This window comes from Cyanistes caeruleus, chromosome 2 (assembly GCF_971803275.1).
Source record: "Cyanistes caeruleus chromosome 2, bCyaCae1.hap1.1, whole genome shotgun sequence".
NCBI lineage: Eukaryota > Metazoa > Chordata > Aves > Passeriformes > Paridae > Cyanistes > Cyanistes caeruleus.
Window position 1 is genome coordinate 39,818,072 of NC_141702.1, and position 16,970 is coordinate 39,835,041.

The 16,970-nt window shown below is 36.8% G+C and overlaps 1 protein-coding gene across 10 annotated transcripts in view; it reads left to right on the plus strand.

Annotated features, from left to right (window-relative positions):
• LOC111925702 (uncharacterized) overlaps positions 1-16,970 on the plus strand; it is a 198,231-nt gene that overhangs the window by 176,205 nt on the left and 5,056 nt on the right. Inside the window, exon 4 of one of the 10 annotated variants that reach the window (XM_086876598.1) lies at positions 3,352-3,442. The exons of 8 other annotated variants lie outside the window; for them this stretch is intronic. In XM_086876598.1, the coding sequence (XP_086732724.1) occupies positions 3,352-3,399 (48 nt within the window). In that variant the 3' untranslated portion in view covers positions 3,400-3,442. Of the gene's footprint in view, positions 1-3,351; positions 3,443-16,970 lie in introns of those variants that run through there. One more of the 10 variants, XM_086876597.1, reaches the window with a different exon arrangement.

Below are 16,970 nucleotides of genomic sequence, written 5' to 3' on the forward strand. Positions count from 1 at the left end.
CTGATTTTATGACTTTGAAGGAAGTAATGAATAGTTGCTCATCTGAGTACTTGTAGGGGAAAAATAATTAAAACCAACAAAAAATATCAAACTAAAACTATATTTATTTACTCACCATGGGAAAAAGAGTTCAACAGTTATACAGAATTTCACCTTGTTCTTTATTACATATTATACTAAATGTATTAGAGGCAGAGCAGCACCAGTGAAATTTGTAGTCTTTTTCAAGGGAAGTGCTGAGTAATTTCTTAGACTCATTTAGAATGGAAAATAATTTAATGCAGATAGCAGAATATATGTCAGAATAAAAAAGACACTTGCAGGAAGATATGATACAGATCCGTGATGGCTGGAAAATGTCTTATGTGGTGTCTGTTATTAAAACAGGACCAAAAAGAGATCCTGGGAATTAAGAACATTGAACTCCGCATTGCTTCCGGGGAAACTGATTGAGAGTCTAATTATGGATAGCATAGTTCAGCTTATGGATAAGTATAACCTAATAGGGTCAAACCTGCACAGTGTTGGTAGAAGGAAAGCATACTTCTCTAACCAGCTAAAGTGCCTTGGAAAAGTTAATAAATTAGAAGATAAGGGTGACCTAGTGAACATAATTTATTTGGATTCTCAAAAAATTCCTGAAATGATCCTTCATAAAAGACTATTAAGGGGAAAATATAACTGAGGTAAGGGGCAAAATCTCACAGAGGGTTAAAAACTGAGTAAATGATGGAGAAAAACTTGCACTGAAAGTCTTCTCCTTTAAGTGTAAAGAGGCTAATAGTAGGATGCTCTGAGGGTTCACATTGCAGCCAGTGTTACTTAATATTATTTTTAATGATTTGGAAATTATATCTGCTAAAACTGGCATTAACATTAGCTTGTCAAGTCAAGAAACCTGTGAGACTAGGAAAGATTGGTTAGATTGACAACACATATATTTTACCTTGCATAAGTATAAATTTTGGTACTCATTTTATGGGTTATTTTCAGTTCCAGTACCATATTTTACATCATTATATTCTACTGAGAATAACTCACCTGCTCTCTGAGTAAGGATACAGTAGATATCCCTGCAGCAGACATGTGGAATGATTTGCTCTCACTAGGTATAGGAGTAGACAGAGTTACATAAGAATGAGGAATTCTCCACTGTCAGGTCATTGGACCTTTTCCTCAGAGCAGTCAGGCTGCATGGCCAGAACAGGACCTGTATTTATTATAAAAGATAAAAATCATCTTTCATAAATACTAAAAAGTAAATGCCATTCTTGTTAGATCTTGCTGGAGTGTCTGTGCTTTTGAGGCACTCTTAATTGTTTCACTGACACTGCTGCCTGCTGTCATCTGCAGCCCAGAAGGTTGTAACCTACCACTGGTGCTCTTTGGGAGTTCTTGCCTCCTACTTCCCAGCACTCTCAATCCCATTTCTTCTGCATGAAGTGTCAGTAGGAACAGCATTCAGTCCTGCATCTCCTTCTGGTATGGATATCTCTGCTGGCTGTCACCTACTTCTAAAGATGATCTGGAGCCCTTGCCTGATCGTGTTAATTCATAAGTGACTGAGCAATCTGACTCTGGGGGTTGGGGTTTGAGTTTGGCCAGGGTTTGATAATTTGCTTTGTCTTCTTCCCTACTGTCTTTTCTACACTGCATTGAATTTTGAATCTGTAAGGTTGTTTAAAACACCACCCACTAAAGGACTAAAATAGCATATGGGAAGACTATGACCTTATATTAAGTATGTTATATGTGAGATACTCAGTTCATGGTGTGCTGCAGATTTCACATCCACTCTGTCTAAACTGAAGTCCATTAATTTTTTAAAAATAGTTAAACAGTGAGAGTTAGCAGATGATATCTCCTTCAAACTGAAGTGGGTTTATCTGATTTTAGAATAAGCACAATGAAGAAATTTTGTGTTGCTTTCTATGATGCTTGAAAAAATCTATTTTGCCATTTTTACTGAGGAAAAAGGCAATCTTTTTAAATGCAACATTTTGGACTAAGAGTAAACACAGAGAGGGAAAAAATTATTTCTTGGCAAAAAAATGTGTAGAAATTACAACACTAAAAATAGCATTTATCTTGATCGATACCTCATACTTTTAATTTTTTTTCCTGAAAAATATTAATAGAGTTCTTTTAATAAAAAGACCCAATGCTTTTTTTTTTTTCTCTTTTGTTGTTGAAGCCCTGTTTGTATTTACATCCAGTCATTTAATGCCCATTAAAGAAGTAATGCTATGTTAATGTAAGGGAAAAAATCAATGCTACTCAGATCAGTAGCTGTGGGGAAACAGTGCAGCAGCTGGTTTGCAAACAGCAAGCCCACATAGATCAATGAAATTACAAGCTAAATCTGCTGATGCTCACAAACTGCTTCAGCATTGTGATGTCTAACCTTTCTCAAGTTCAAGATCTCTGGCAAGCCAGCAATAGCTAAATGAAGAAAAAAAAAGGCAAAAAAAAAAAAAAGGCAAAAAAAAAGACAAGCACAGAAGAAACAAAGAAAGGACATAATGGGCTGGTGGAGAATTTTAGCATGATATATAATATTCAACCTTTGAAGTTATCAGTGTAACTGCAGGTTTGTAACATATATGAAAGCCACTGTAATTTCCCAGTGAGCAAAGCTGCCATCTACACACTCTGGAGATTTTCTTCCTTAAGGATGCTCAAATCTGTCACATATTACCTTGAACTGTAACACTGGAGGGCTAGAGAGCACTTCAGCAATGTGGTTGTTAATGTGAATTCTAGAAAATAGTTTATCAATGAGCGAAAGTATAGCATCTTCCACGTGCTGTGTCTTTTATTTTATGGTGTGCTTGTAGGTTGTAAAATGGTCTGAATTTTGTTAACTTGCAAATTAAACATGCAGAATATTTGACTTGTTGAATGCAAGACTCATTTGAATATTTTATGCTATTTGTATGGTAAGGGAGGAAGCTCCTTTTACCCCAAGGGAAACAACACTGGGCTTTATCAGTATCATGTGAATAACATGCCTGTCAAGTGATTATTTTCAGGGCAGTCCTCACCCCATTTGTGCCACTTTTTTAAACACAGAAGCATTTTTCAGGCATTAATCAGCAAGAAGATAGGGGGAACCAATCTCTGAAGATTGCTGTAAAATGGAACACATTTTATAAAGGGAAATAGGTTCATTCCAAGAGCAGAATAAAAGACATCTTGCATTTCCTTCAAATATTGACAGATGTATTTTATGGGGAACAAAATGTATACTTGGCAAATATATAATTCTTATTGTCTACTGATGTCCTATTGCTTTACAAATATTAATTAAATATCACAGTTTGATTCTTTTCTATTGTATCTGTTTTGCAGGTTGTAAATAAAAAATATCTGGAGGTTGGAATTCCAGCCAGGGAGTAGCAAAACAGAAAATGGAAATATTTTTACCTGTCTTCTGTTATTATAGGCTTGCATTATTTTACACACCAAGCACATTCAAGAATCAAATCAACAGTGAGGCGACGTGTGATTATTTCTTGTACTGCCAATTGTTTCTGCTGAAATGACCATTTTTGGATTTGACTTTTCTTGTCTACCTTTCTCAGATACTTAATAATGAAAGCAATGAAGGAATATTTGAACTTTGAAGTGTCACCTTTCTATTTTTCTTTTGCTTATAGAAATAGATGCAGCCATTTTCCTTCCACTATTGATCATTATGTCAATTCATTACTTTATGGTGCTGCACAGCAGTGCTGATGGCTGGATATTTCCTACCGGATGTGTAGGGAAGACAGATTGTGACAATAGTTACCAACAAGGTGAAAACTGACTGTATACACTAAGACTGCTGGTGGTGTGCAGGCACTGGTGCAAGTCTTTCCTTCTACTCCACAAATTGGCTAGGAATAAGAGAGAGATGCCCAGCAGAGGCTACGAGTTTTTTTCATCAGAGCCTGATCAAATATCCACAAGGATTGTGAGGAAATTTCCTCAGCATTTCCAGCATTTCCTCATAGGGTCATAGATCATCAACATCTAGGTGTGCTCACATGCAGATAGGACTTCTGAAAGCTTTGCCTTCAGATTTTATTCAGGCTTCTTTCTTTATATGGAGCTTACTGGGAAAATTCTTGTGAAAGTATTGAAACTGCTGAGATACTCCTGAGCTGAAGAGAAGGGTTCTGTTGATAACAGCATGACCAGCATTTCTGCAAAAGTCTTTTTCTTTCAAAGCAAAATATGAACTTGTGATCATATTTTTGTGATCATCATAAGTAAATGAACAAGCTTCTATAGGGAAAGCTGTTCCCATGAAGAATGTGAGAAGAAGCAAGTATGTGAAGAAAACCAGTTCACCCAGTCTATGTGCCTCACTCAGGTTTGCTCTGTCCATCTGGTGAACAATACTAGCCATTATTATGTTGGTCTCTCTCTGTGCATTGTAGTTTGCCAGTCAAAGTATAAATCTTGCACATCATAAAGAGCGCATCATTGCAGTGGAGAAACTAAAATGATAATTGTGGGGGGTGCAATTGCATTGTTCAGAGTTTTTTATTATAACAAAAACATCACCATGCTTGGAAAATCCCAGCAATAATTCCTCTTGACTGCAATAAGTACTTTTGAGGAAGAGAAAGCTGATGAGCTGCAGGCTTCCCTGCTGCTAAATTTGTCTAACAACCCACTCATGATGTTTTTTGCTTTAAAGACCAATAGGAACTTTATAGATTGGTTGGATGCTCTTCTTTTCAGTATAGCTCAGATCCTGAAACTTTTCTGTTGATCTGAAAAGCTGATGCAGTTTGGTTACTAGGCAGCATCAGCTGTGAACATTATTCAGTTACACTATCACACTGGCCATGGAGTTACATGCAATTTTACAGAAATTTTTGGTTGTGGATCTGCCCAAAACCCCTAAATGTACAGGACCTGTGGGGTTTGGAGTTTTGCCTTTTTCCTACATCTGCTCAATGAGGTGAGACTTCATCTCTGCAAGGATAGAAATCAAAATCCTGAAATTAGCACCCTGAAGTATCTCAAAACTTTGAATATGGGCTCAGGCCACACTTGAATTTGAGGCTTATGTTTCTATCTTGGTTGTCATTTCTGATTGTGATCAAAATGAGAAGAAATAAATTAAAATCTATTTTTAAATTTTCTTTAAAAAGAAACATCATCTCCTTTGACAAATAGGAATCTGGTTGGGCAATCTTTTTCTCTGATCTCTGTTATCGTCAGAAATGTGTATGTACTGAATTGGATCTGGATGAATAAGTGCTATGACAAAAAAAGCTATACTTTTATTATATCAGAACATTGCTGGAAAGTACAAGCAGAAACCATGAAAAATGCTGTTTTGATGAGACAGCTAGGCCTCTAACCTCAAAGAGGATATACCCTGGGTACTCATTTGGAAAGAACAAAATGTTTTGCATCCACTCAGTCATTGCACAGAAAAAATACTTCTTGAGAAATATATTGGTTAAAATTCATACAACTTCAATGGAATTATGTATTGAGGTATTAATTGTATTTGTATATGCACTGCAATTTTATTTCAGTCAAATACCAGTTTTACTGATCATTTTTGACTTAAAAGCTCCCAGAATGGCATCATTCAAGAGACAAGCAAAGCTGCACCGGCTTTTAAGGATCATTTTTTCCTGAACCCTAGAGAATATGTTTCTGTCTTTGGTGTATGCCACATGTGTGCAACTTCTGCAAGGTTCTTACGCTGTTCTGGTTCCCCATCATGTTGTGGCCCAGCATGGTCTCACAAGCCTCTTCTTTTCAAGTGCTGGAGATTGGTGAGGGAAGGGGATGGCCTTGCACTTGATGCTCAACTGAGTCTCTGGGATAACTTCTACAACTGTTCCCATTCAAAATTCTGAAATTTGGCATATCTATTATATGCCATGAGATGGTCTGTGTCTGCTAATGTGCATCTCATTCTGGTTTGCTTCACTTCTGGCAGAGAGCACTTAGAAGAACTTTTATTTTTATCAGTGACCTTAAGGTCTGTAGTGGCTGATCCTAGACACTTTGCACTGGTTTTGGCTGGGACAGCATCAATTTTCTCCACAGTAGCTTGTATGAGCCATATTTTGGATTTGTACTGGAAACAGTGTTGTTAATGCAGGGATGTTTTCATTATTGCTGAGCAGTGCTTGTGTGGGTTCAAGGCATTTTCTGCTTCTCACCCCAATCCAACAGTGAGTAGACTGGGGGGGGTGGTCACAAAGAGTTGGGGGGGCGCAGCTGGGACAGCTGACCCCCACTAACCAAAGAGACATTCCAGAAGGCATCATGCTCGGCATTTAAATCTGAGGCAAGAAGAAGGACGGAGGCAGACATTGAGAGTGATGGTGTTTGTCATTCAAGTCACCACTGGGTGTGATGGAGCCCTGATTTTCTGGGGATTGTTGAACACCTGCCTGCCCATAGGAAGCAGTGAGAGAACACCTTTTTTAACTCTGCTTGTGTGCATGGCTTTTGCTTTACCCATTAAGCTGTTTTCAGCTCAAAACAAGGGTTTTCTTATTTTTATTCTTCTGTCTCCCCCTCCCTGCTGCGGTGGGAGTGAGTGGCTGCGTGGGACTTAGTTGACAGCTGTGGTTAAACCACAACACACCTTCTTTTCCAGAGCAGAATTTTCCACTTAAAAAGAGCTGGGTTTCCATTCTGCCTCTTTGTCAGTATTCTGCACTTAAAGGCATTGGTTTCTGCTCTTCCACTGGCTCAGCAATCTTGAGCCCACAGTGAATGGAAAAAACACTGCAGAAAGGAACAAAGCTGTACTTCTCATTGTGAGCAAAGGTTTGTTCTGCAGCAAGGGTAATTTGCAGTAAGAGAAACTCATATATAAATACACAGGTGTATAAAAACATTGCCTATACCACATTGACAACAACTGAAAAATAGCGTAAGAGATGTGATGAGTTAAATATATGTTGTATATTTATAATACTAGGACTCCTTTCTCTGTGTCTGTCTCTGTCTTGCTGTGCACATCCTGTCTCTCTGAAACTAGAAATTAATGTGTTGGATGGGCTGTCTTTGACATTCATTTTCATTTTTGTAAGACTATTCCTGTGCTTAGCAATCCAAACCAACTTTCTGATGATGAAGTTCATGTTAGAACGAGGCAGTAGACCTTCATACATTAGACACTCTAATTTGTGTGGAAGACTAATACTGCTTTACTTTATGTTTATTGTAGCAGCACTGCTAAATCTGCACTGGTTAGTGGCCTTGTCAGCATTTCCATTACAAATTTCAGTTCAGTACAAATTCTGTTACAAATTTTAGGGCTTGTAAAACAACTGTTGCTTTTCATCAGTGGTGCTGCTTGATGCATGCTTAGCCAGCAAGAAAATGATTTTACAGATTTTGTGTTTAGGTTGTTTTAGCCATTTAGCTCTTTGATTGCAGATGTCTCAAAAATACAAAACGATTTGGGAAAATGGGAAACAAGTGAGGGTGTTTTTGCAAAGCTCAGTCCTGAAAGTGGTTTAATTGTTCTTCAGCCTGCCAGTTCATGTGTGGTTGATGTGTTCTATTCTATTAAAAGGCAATTATTTTAGGACAAAAATAGATACTCTAGACTGGAGGATTTGGGTGTCTCAGCAACAACAATCTCACTGACAACTGTTCCCCCTTTGCTGAGATGTCCGTTGCATACCTGATCAGGAGCAGACCTGGACCTATTCAGATGCCAAATCTGTCCACCTTTCTTAATTTAATATATGTGAAAGTTAGCCTTAATATTCAACTTAGTGAAAGACATCCCTGAGCATCTGTTTCCTCTATCAAATCTTCACCACTGCTTTATTTTCCCTAACTTTGCTTTAACCTTCAAAAGCAGTGACAGATTCCCATCCCTAGCCCAACAGATAGAACACGTTCACCTTTACTTTACCCTCAGCACTAACTCCTCTGTCTCATGGATGGTTTCATGGAATAATGTTGCCATTATTTCTGCTCAGGGTACATTACAAGCTGTTGCCTTGCTGCTGGCATCTTATTTGGGCTTCAGGATGGCAAAGGTTGTCATGTGGGGCAGCTGGCCAAGTCAGGCAAGAAGCCAAGGCTGTCTTCTTTCTAGTGTTGCCACTTTCTTTCCTCCCTGGAAGATCCCTCTCTTCCTCTCAAACTGATACAGAAAGACTATTAGAGAATTAATCATACCTCAGGTATCTTGGGGAATATTCTTGATTTTCCAGTCACTAATGTGTGAAAATCTTACTCTGGAATAATGCCATATGTCAACCTGTGGCAATATCAGGGAAATATTGACAGCATTTCTTTAATGAAATGTTGAGCTTGAATGACCTGTAGGCTGAAAATTGAGGCTACATAAATTTAAAATAGTCTCTCAGCTATCATTTGATCTAGGGTTCCCGCATGAACAAAAATGCTGTCCCTGTGGTCACCAGAAAAAAAATATTATTGCGATAGGGCAAGAAAATCTTGCCCAAAGACTAAAACTGGAAAACCTCTCACATTGCTATGATAGAAGGACTTTTAAATTTTATTGTGGCTTTTTTTTTTCTTTTGTAGCCCTGTGATAGTGTTCCCAGTAGGATCTCCCTAAATAAACTGAGTGTATGGGTGCATGCCACTGAATTTAAGCTATTCATTGTGAATTTCTCCATTTCTCCATCATGTGTGTCTTTATACTAAATTCATGGCAGAGTAACCATTATAATCTAAAAATTGTTATTATAAAAGTTTTGGTTTTCAAAGACTGTTACTGATAAGTTTTACCTGCATGTCTTCAAATGTGAGAAAAAGAAGCCATGAAAAGCCAGAATAAGAAGTGCAAATTAAGCAACACAGCAGAAATATTAATTAAAAGAGGTTAATTGGGTTGGGGCAGGGTGGTGGGAAATGCTCTAATCCTCTGCATTACCATGTGATGTTTTAGTGCTTGATCATTCTTGAGGCCAGGAAAAGAAGGAATTGAAAATTACAGCATGGAGGAGGAAAGAAATGTAATCAACATTTTCATTTCTTATTATTTTGCACGTTCCAATGGGAGGGAGAGTGCTTGGGTAGCCTGCTTTTAAAAGAGGACAGTGTACATTGCACCAGGATTTCTCCAGAGAATGCCAGTCCTGTCTTGTGCAGTAAATTCTTGTGGCCAACCCCACAGGGTAGCTGGAATTGTGAAATAATTAGCATAACTAGTCCTCAACAGATAAATAAGTTTAGAGATATTCTTTCTTATTTTTGACCTTTCCTTTGAAATTAATTTCCCTTATTTGCAACTCTTAAGTGTATTTACCCTCTCTTTGTAAAAAAAAGTAATCTCAATCTTTTATTCTCCAATTCTTTATATTAGTGACCTGATAAACATGAAGTCTTCCCTAAGGAGCAACAGACAATACTAGTGTGCATTATTATTTTTAGACTCATGTCTCCCACACAATTTGTGAGTTTGCAATACCTACTGTGTCTTTTTTCCCCTAAACTACCAAATCCTCAATGTTGAAAGAAAACATTTAGTTCAAGAGTTTTCAAAACACTGCCTCTCTGCAAATAATAATAGCAAACAACATGTAGACAGTATGAAACACATGATCTTAATAATCTGTTACTGTGATTCAAATATGGATTAAGACATGCTCAATTCAAAACTGTATGAAAAAAATCTATGTAGAATTTGCAGACACATAATGATTTGCAGACAATTATAAAAAATAATTAACCCTCTCTGAAGTCATCCCCTTTTCCTTTAAAAGTATTTTAGTATATTCATTTAAATAGATGCTTATGAACCAATAAGGCAAAATTTTTAAATGTAAAAAGCATTAATATTCATTTCCTTACTTGCAAATTTCTGTTTGAATTTTTAAAATAAAAAGGTCAGACTAGATGTGGACTGAACAACCTGGTCTAGTTGAAGGTGACCCTACCCACAGGATGGGGGTTGGAAGCTGATGATCTTCAAGGTGATGATGTATCCTTACAACCCAAACCATTCTACAATTCCATGATTCCATGAAAGTTTTTCTGCCAGCTATCAGTATTGTTGACACATGGCTTTGTTTCAGTTTTAAAAAGTCCCTGGATGACAGCTGGGATGTTCAGTCTGGACAGTAGGACAGTAGGACATTTGCAACCATGGCTGGAAAAGCCAGCAGGGTGAGATTTTATGTAGTATTTTTCAACTGGGCAGCCAGTTGTGGGTTGTTGTTGTTGTTGTTTGGGGGTTTTAGTGAGGGGGTGGGGGGGTTGGTTTGTTCGGTTTTAGTGGAAGTGGGGTTGTAAAATAATACTTCACTGCAGAGATAATTGTTGTGGTATATAATAAAACGTTGGTAATCAATTACCCAATACTTAAAAATACTTAAAAAGGCAAAGTCTGAAACAACAAAAGCCAAAGAGTAACAATCTAACCTGACTCACAGCCACTCACAAGAACTGCCCTGCTATGTCTCAAGATATACATATACTTGGAATTAAGCAGAGAGTGACAACTTAACTTGAATTTTGTTTTCCCTTTCCTCTCTCAAATTTGTTAAGTTTCTCTTAAGCCTCCAATGATGCCAACTGGTGTTTTGTTAGCTAGAATTTTAGGAGAATGTCATAACATTTTCAAGGATTTTGGTTGCCATGGATAAGTGTATTTCTTTGATTTTTCTGCGACAATGTATATTAATAAAGAGGGTATTTTGTTTACTTATTTATGCATATTTAATTTTACAGCCTATTCATTCCTTTAAATTTTGACAGAAAAGGTATTGCAGAGTGTGAGGCCATTTTCAAGACTGTCAAACTTCTGCCAAACCTTAAAGGTCAAAATCAACTGTGACACCTACATTTCAAATGTAATTAGTTGGAGATTTACTAGGATTTTATGCCAATCTCCCAGTAGCTTAGGAGTGACATGATATCCAACCTTATGGGATCCCAGGAGAAGTACAGGTGGATGTGAGGATAAACAGTAAAATATACTAGCTAACCTGCTGCACCTGTTAGCACCATCAGTCTCCTACACTGGGCAAGGAACAAGAGTGCATTCAGTATTTTATTTAAAATAAATAACTTGCCAGTCTCTGACATGGCCATCTAGTACAAAGTTGATGTATTTATTTAAAGCTTATCTCATTCTGTATGTTCTTGGATCATTAAACTGAAGGACTTGTACAGTCGTGATTTTTAATGAAGCATGTTTGAATAATTATGCTAATTTACAAAGCACTAGAATCAAATCAAGTGATCAAAGTTTTCATGATTACTATCGTGTTTTTGTAACTTCCCCCATCACTGATTTCTGGATAGACTCTAACCCTGGCTGCTTTTTTTTTTTTTTTTTTTTTTGTCATTTATTTAGAAATTGCCACTAATCAATGTAGAAAGTTTTAAAAAAATTACACTAGAAAAAACCCCACTTTTTGTGTTATGTCTCTATAGTGGACTTTGTATGAGTTTGAAAGTAATATAGCTCCAACAGACACCAGCCTAAATACAGTCTACAATCAATACTGTATTCTGCCTTGACAGAAAGCTGAATTTTTATCTGTTAAACGTGTGAGCTTGGGGCAGCTCTGTGTCTGAAGTGGTTTAAATCTGAAATGTGATGTGCTGCAAAGAAAGTTGATTGACATCTTTGTTTATTGAAAAGTATTACATGAACAACAAAACACGGCCAGATACAGAACACTCCATTGCAAAGTGCAGCTGTGTTATTTTTCAATCCTATGTGTTCTGCCCCTTTGATGCCTGTCTGATATAATAAAACTGCAAGGATCTTCTTTGATTCAATAGTAAAAAATTTGGACAAGGGTGAGATATGGAGATATATATTGGTGGCAGGGGTTTGGTGAATATCTTTCAAAAAAAAAATAGGATTTTAGGTTTAATGTTTCTGAAACTGAAAATAAATTAGTATACATTTAATAAGCAAGTTGTCTGAGTCTGCTTGAAATATTTTTAAGTATGCATTGTAAGAAGGAGAAAAGAACAATGATGACTAATCTTAAAGCATTAAACATGCAGAATACAAAATTAAGTTACATTTAAATTTCATGTTAGAATAATTATGCTGTTCATTGACATTTTCCCATGTTTTATTAAATCTTTATTATGTCAAGGTAAATAGAGGTTAATTCTGCTGTTATCTCTTCCAGTAAAGTATTATCTTTAATCTTGCATTAATAAAACAGTAGTAAGTTGCACAATGTGGGTAATCACCATAGACTAATTTAGACCATTCTAAAATCTTGGCTTTACAGTACACCGTAGTTTAAAATAGATGTTACCAGAAAACATGGAACATAATTTAACTTATAGAAAAAATATGTTTTTCTCTAGGAAATGTACAGCTACATTTCCTTAATACATTGACTTATTTGCAATATAGACTACAAACTTTCAGTTCTGCTCTTCCTTTCCAGTGTTGCTTTATCTTTAGTTACTGCATAAGCTCCTTTGACTTGCCTCAGAGACAGCACAAACTATTAAGTAGAAGTCTTTAGTCCTCACTTTGAGCATTTTTCTGTGGTCAGCATAGAATGCAAAGTCCCAAGTCCTTGATTCCTGTGTATCTCTCTTCAGTCATAGATACCTAAAGGGGTACACCAAACTACCCTGCACTGTAGTGAGGGCAACAGACACTCACTGCAATTGCTAATGTCTGCTTGCTCCCTACTCTTGACCCACAAAGTCTCAGCTGGCTCATCATTCTCCCCTAGGCAGAGTTCCAGGCATCTCTGCAGCTTTCACATACAGGTAAACTCTTCCTCCTTTCCATCCTAGCCCGTCCCTCCTGAAGGTCTGGTGTCCACCTACTGCAGCCTTGCAGTTGTGGAAGCTGTCCCACAACAACCATGTGATCCCAGTGAGTTCCTAGCCCTTCAACAGCATGCACACCTCAAATTTCTTTGTTCCTCATGCTGTGTGCTAATGCACATTTAGATGCACTTTACAAAACTTAGAAAGTCCTATCCCTTAAAAAAAACAGATTTCACAACTCAGTCTGTGCATGCACTTTTTTTCGTCTTTTTGGGAGGGGTTTATTCAACCTAAAGGGATGATATGCCTCTTATTGCACTTTAGCCTGCATGCTGTGGTGGTTTTGTGGTTTATTTATACTACTGTAATTTTCATATATCACAATCTTTTAAATTTATTTAAACATATTTCACTAAATCACAAAGCAACAATTTTTTTTGTTATTAATAACTTTAATTTTTGTTTTCATCAAACTACAAAATTCCCCATTGAGTTTCATCAGGTTTGCATAGCAAATCAATCCTCCCATCCTTCTGCACACCACATTTTCATTTTGCCATCTTCTGTGTAAAGCCCACCTCAGACCCACAAGTAAGCAGATGGTCAGTTGCATTTTCTCATGAACTCTATTTTATTACCTTGAGTGTCCATAAAGTTATTATTTTAAAAGCATGTATGTCAATTGATCTGTAAAAGGCATTTACCAAGCAGTTTCAGTGCTGATAGGAAAGAGAGAACTCATTTTGAAAGTGCACTTGAGATCCATACAGCGAGTGGGATAATTCTGTAGTTGCATGCTAGTACAGCAGTGTGATCAGAGCACTAGAAGATATTTGCTGCTCTATGCAGGACTAGTTTTCAAGATTTTCTACCAGTTGAGAAGCACCAAAGTGTCTAACCAAAGTTACTCAACTAAGCATTGAGAGATGTCCAGAGGATCAAATTACAAAATAAATAGGTTCTTTTACAAAACAGTAGTACAGTGACATTTTTTTTAGCCCTATCTGTCTACTATGAATCATTATAGGGTGGTAACATGCAATCTTATTTAGGTATTTCATGTAGAAATTCTTTGCAATAAAAATGAAAGTATGTGAGGCTTGTTAGAACTCAGGCTTATTCACAGACTTGGAGTGTAGATATAGCATGTTGAACCTTTTACTAAAAGCCATATCTTGTTTGCCTGAAATTAACTCTTCTAATACATGAACTCCTGCCATTATATTGAGCTACATTATAGCATTTAAAGACAAAAAAGAAGGCAAGGGAACACACAGCTTTTTGAAAGAATCTGGTTGGAGTTTACTGGTATTGCCACAGCTTCTCTTTGGCATACAGGAACTGCTCATACTTGAAATTCAAATGCAAGCCTCTGAGAAGTGAGTCAACTGAAAAGGAAACAAATATTTGCATTAATCTCCAAGAGGTGTTTTATATGGTCCCACCTTTTCTTTTTCCTTAGCTGTGGGATGACCTGAAGCAAGATTTTTCTTGTTGGACATGTTTTGGGCAAGGAGCCATTTTCTTTAGTGTTTTACAAACTCTGGCACTAGTGAGGTGGTACATAGATCTCAGTAATTATTGAAAACCCTCTTTAAAGTGGAATTATTCAAAGTGTGCAGGAATCTCTAAGTGTCTGTTCCAGGGACACATTAATACATTAGAAAGGATATTAAAGCTTAGCACAGAGGAAAAAAAAAAAATTCCTAGTGGAAAAATGTAAAACTGCTTAACAGAATTACATCCAGAACTTTGTGTATTTGATCTGAAAAAAAAAAAAAATCATCTTACAATTGCTCACTTTAAAGCTGCATGTTGGTTTGGGAACTTTTAGGATCCTGGACAGGTTTCATTTCTCTGGTTCACGTAAGCTCTCTGTGTATTTGTGCAACTACTGAACCTCAGAGCATGATTTCTGGTGACCCCATGCACTGTTTGAAGATTTGCCTAATGTGCAAATTTAAGACAATCATTATGTATAGTGAAAAATTATTATCCACCTTTACCCCAGTACTCAGTTGCTAATAGCGGTCATGGCTTGATTAAGAATCCTTCTCAGTTTAATGCTTCCAATTAACTTGCATGGTTTTGTGGCTGACTTGATGGCTCAGATAAAGCCTGGGCTCTTCTGAGAGAGATACCAAGCTTCATTTCTGGACTATGGGATAAGGAAAGCCTTGAGACATGGTTCAGCTCTAACTACTGGTGGATTAGGAATGTCATTCAGACTTGAGTAACTCTAGACTCTTTATAGGAGTCAGATTAAGATATAGAAAAGTGGAGCACTGAGACAGAGTGAAGGCATCTTGCAAGAAATGCAGTCGCTTGAGCCTTGCTCTGGGTCTGAGTGGTAGGTCTGCAAGGAGATGAAAGGCTGGCAAGCCCTGGAGCATGGAAGGCAGAGGCTGGGAGTAGCATGTCCCTCTGCTTGCCACTGGCCTGGCGACAGAGGCAGTCATGATGTTTAAACCTCTCGGTTAAAGTTCACTTTGGTGTGAAAATTACAAAAAAAAAAAAAATAAAAAAAAAATAAAGAAAAGCAGAACCTTATACAAAGGCTATACAGAGCAAATTCTGGTTTTGTGTTGTCCTCAGCCTCATGATTTAGAGATAACAGTGAAGACAGCGACTAGGGGACAGATGTACTAAAAAAAACCCTAAGGTTTTCTTTTTCTTAAGCCAAGAAAACACAGGTAGTTTGAAATGGCAATCTCTTGTACTACATGAAATAAATATTGCAAATGGAAAGGAAAGAGCAAACTGATTACCCTAATATTAAGAGCATCAAGAGGAATTTATAAATACCTTTGCATGTTCAGCACCCAGTCCTGCACAAGGCATGTTAATTCTTGTCACAGAATTTGAAATTCATTTAATCAGAACAGAACCTTTGAGATGTTTCACACCTGCAAGTGCATCAAGTGGCTAAATTTTACAGTCATTCTCCATGATATGACCTACATATCTCATTACAACACCATGTTCACTACAGGTGCTTCCTGTATTAAATCTACATATAGATTTAATATCTGACAGGGGCTGTCATTTATATTTATTCTTAATTTGTGGTAATATTTAATATCAATTGTTAAAGGACACTTCAACATTTCCACTCTTACATATCCCCTTTTTTAAAGGGTGAGTTGATGGTATCTTGTGCACAAGCAGAATACTTCCATTAAACAGGAAAAAAAAAATCTGTAGGTTGATGAAAACCAGTTTTAAAACTTCTTTTATTTTTTAAACAATGAAAAACCTATATCTACCTAAATGCATTGGAGTGTTAACCATTTCTGAATGCTTAATGTTGACTGCTTTAATGACGATTGTTCAGTACCCATACAAGTGTTTTGGCACCAAGTAATATCTTGTTTGTTTGTGTGAATATAATCTGAAGGCTGCCACAACATCTAATAAAACTGTTTCCACTCAGTGAGGCATATAGACAGGAATAAATGGCTGTTAAAACACATAGCATCCAAAAAGAAATTCACCACAGCCAGTAACGAACATATCCTTCATTCAACTTCTGATAAGTTTGTAGTGCTGTTTTTAAAAACGTGTTTCAAAGCTTTTCACATATATTGCAAGATATAGGTACATTTCAAGATGAAATGTACTATAACTGGTCTTACTGCTGATACATCTTCCTTAAAAATATTCCAAGAAATAACTCAGAAGAGAGTAGAGCAGATCAAAGTGTTGAGATCTGTGTGTATATGCACATCAGGACTTTAACAGTTTCATATCTTCCATGCTTCTAGTGAAAAAAACTAATGCTGTCTCCAAGGTCACCAGTGTCATTTTTAGGGCTAATCAACAAGGTTTTAATGAAAAACCTTTGTCCTCTTATAGACTTAGGTTTATGTCAATCCAACCTCTCCATGTAAGTATCATGCCAGTGATAAAAAACTCCACCCAAATAAATCTGAAGTCAGACAACAATGCAAGATGGCAACGAGGATTTTTTTTTTCACAGCAAAGAATTTTACACACACATATTTGCATGTAAGTGCATCTTCATTTAGATATGTGCACATATATCTATATATTAAACAAAATTATATGCCTCTTACATGTGTTAATATTTAAGATGTTTTCACAGTAAATGGAAATAACAGCAGCTATTAGTTATTTAGCAATTAAGATTAATGTAGTGTTCTTCTACATTTGGAATACAGAACAAGCATAATAATTAGAAAGGTAGGAAATTCAGGAATCTCCAGAATGTAGACTAACTACTTGGTGTA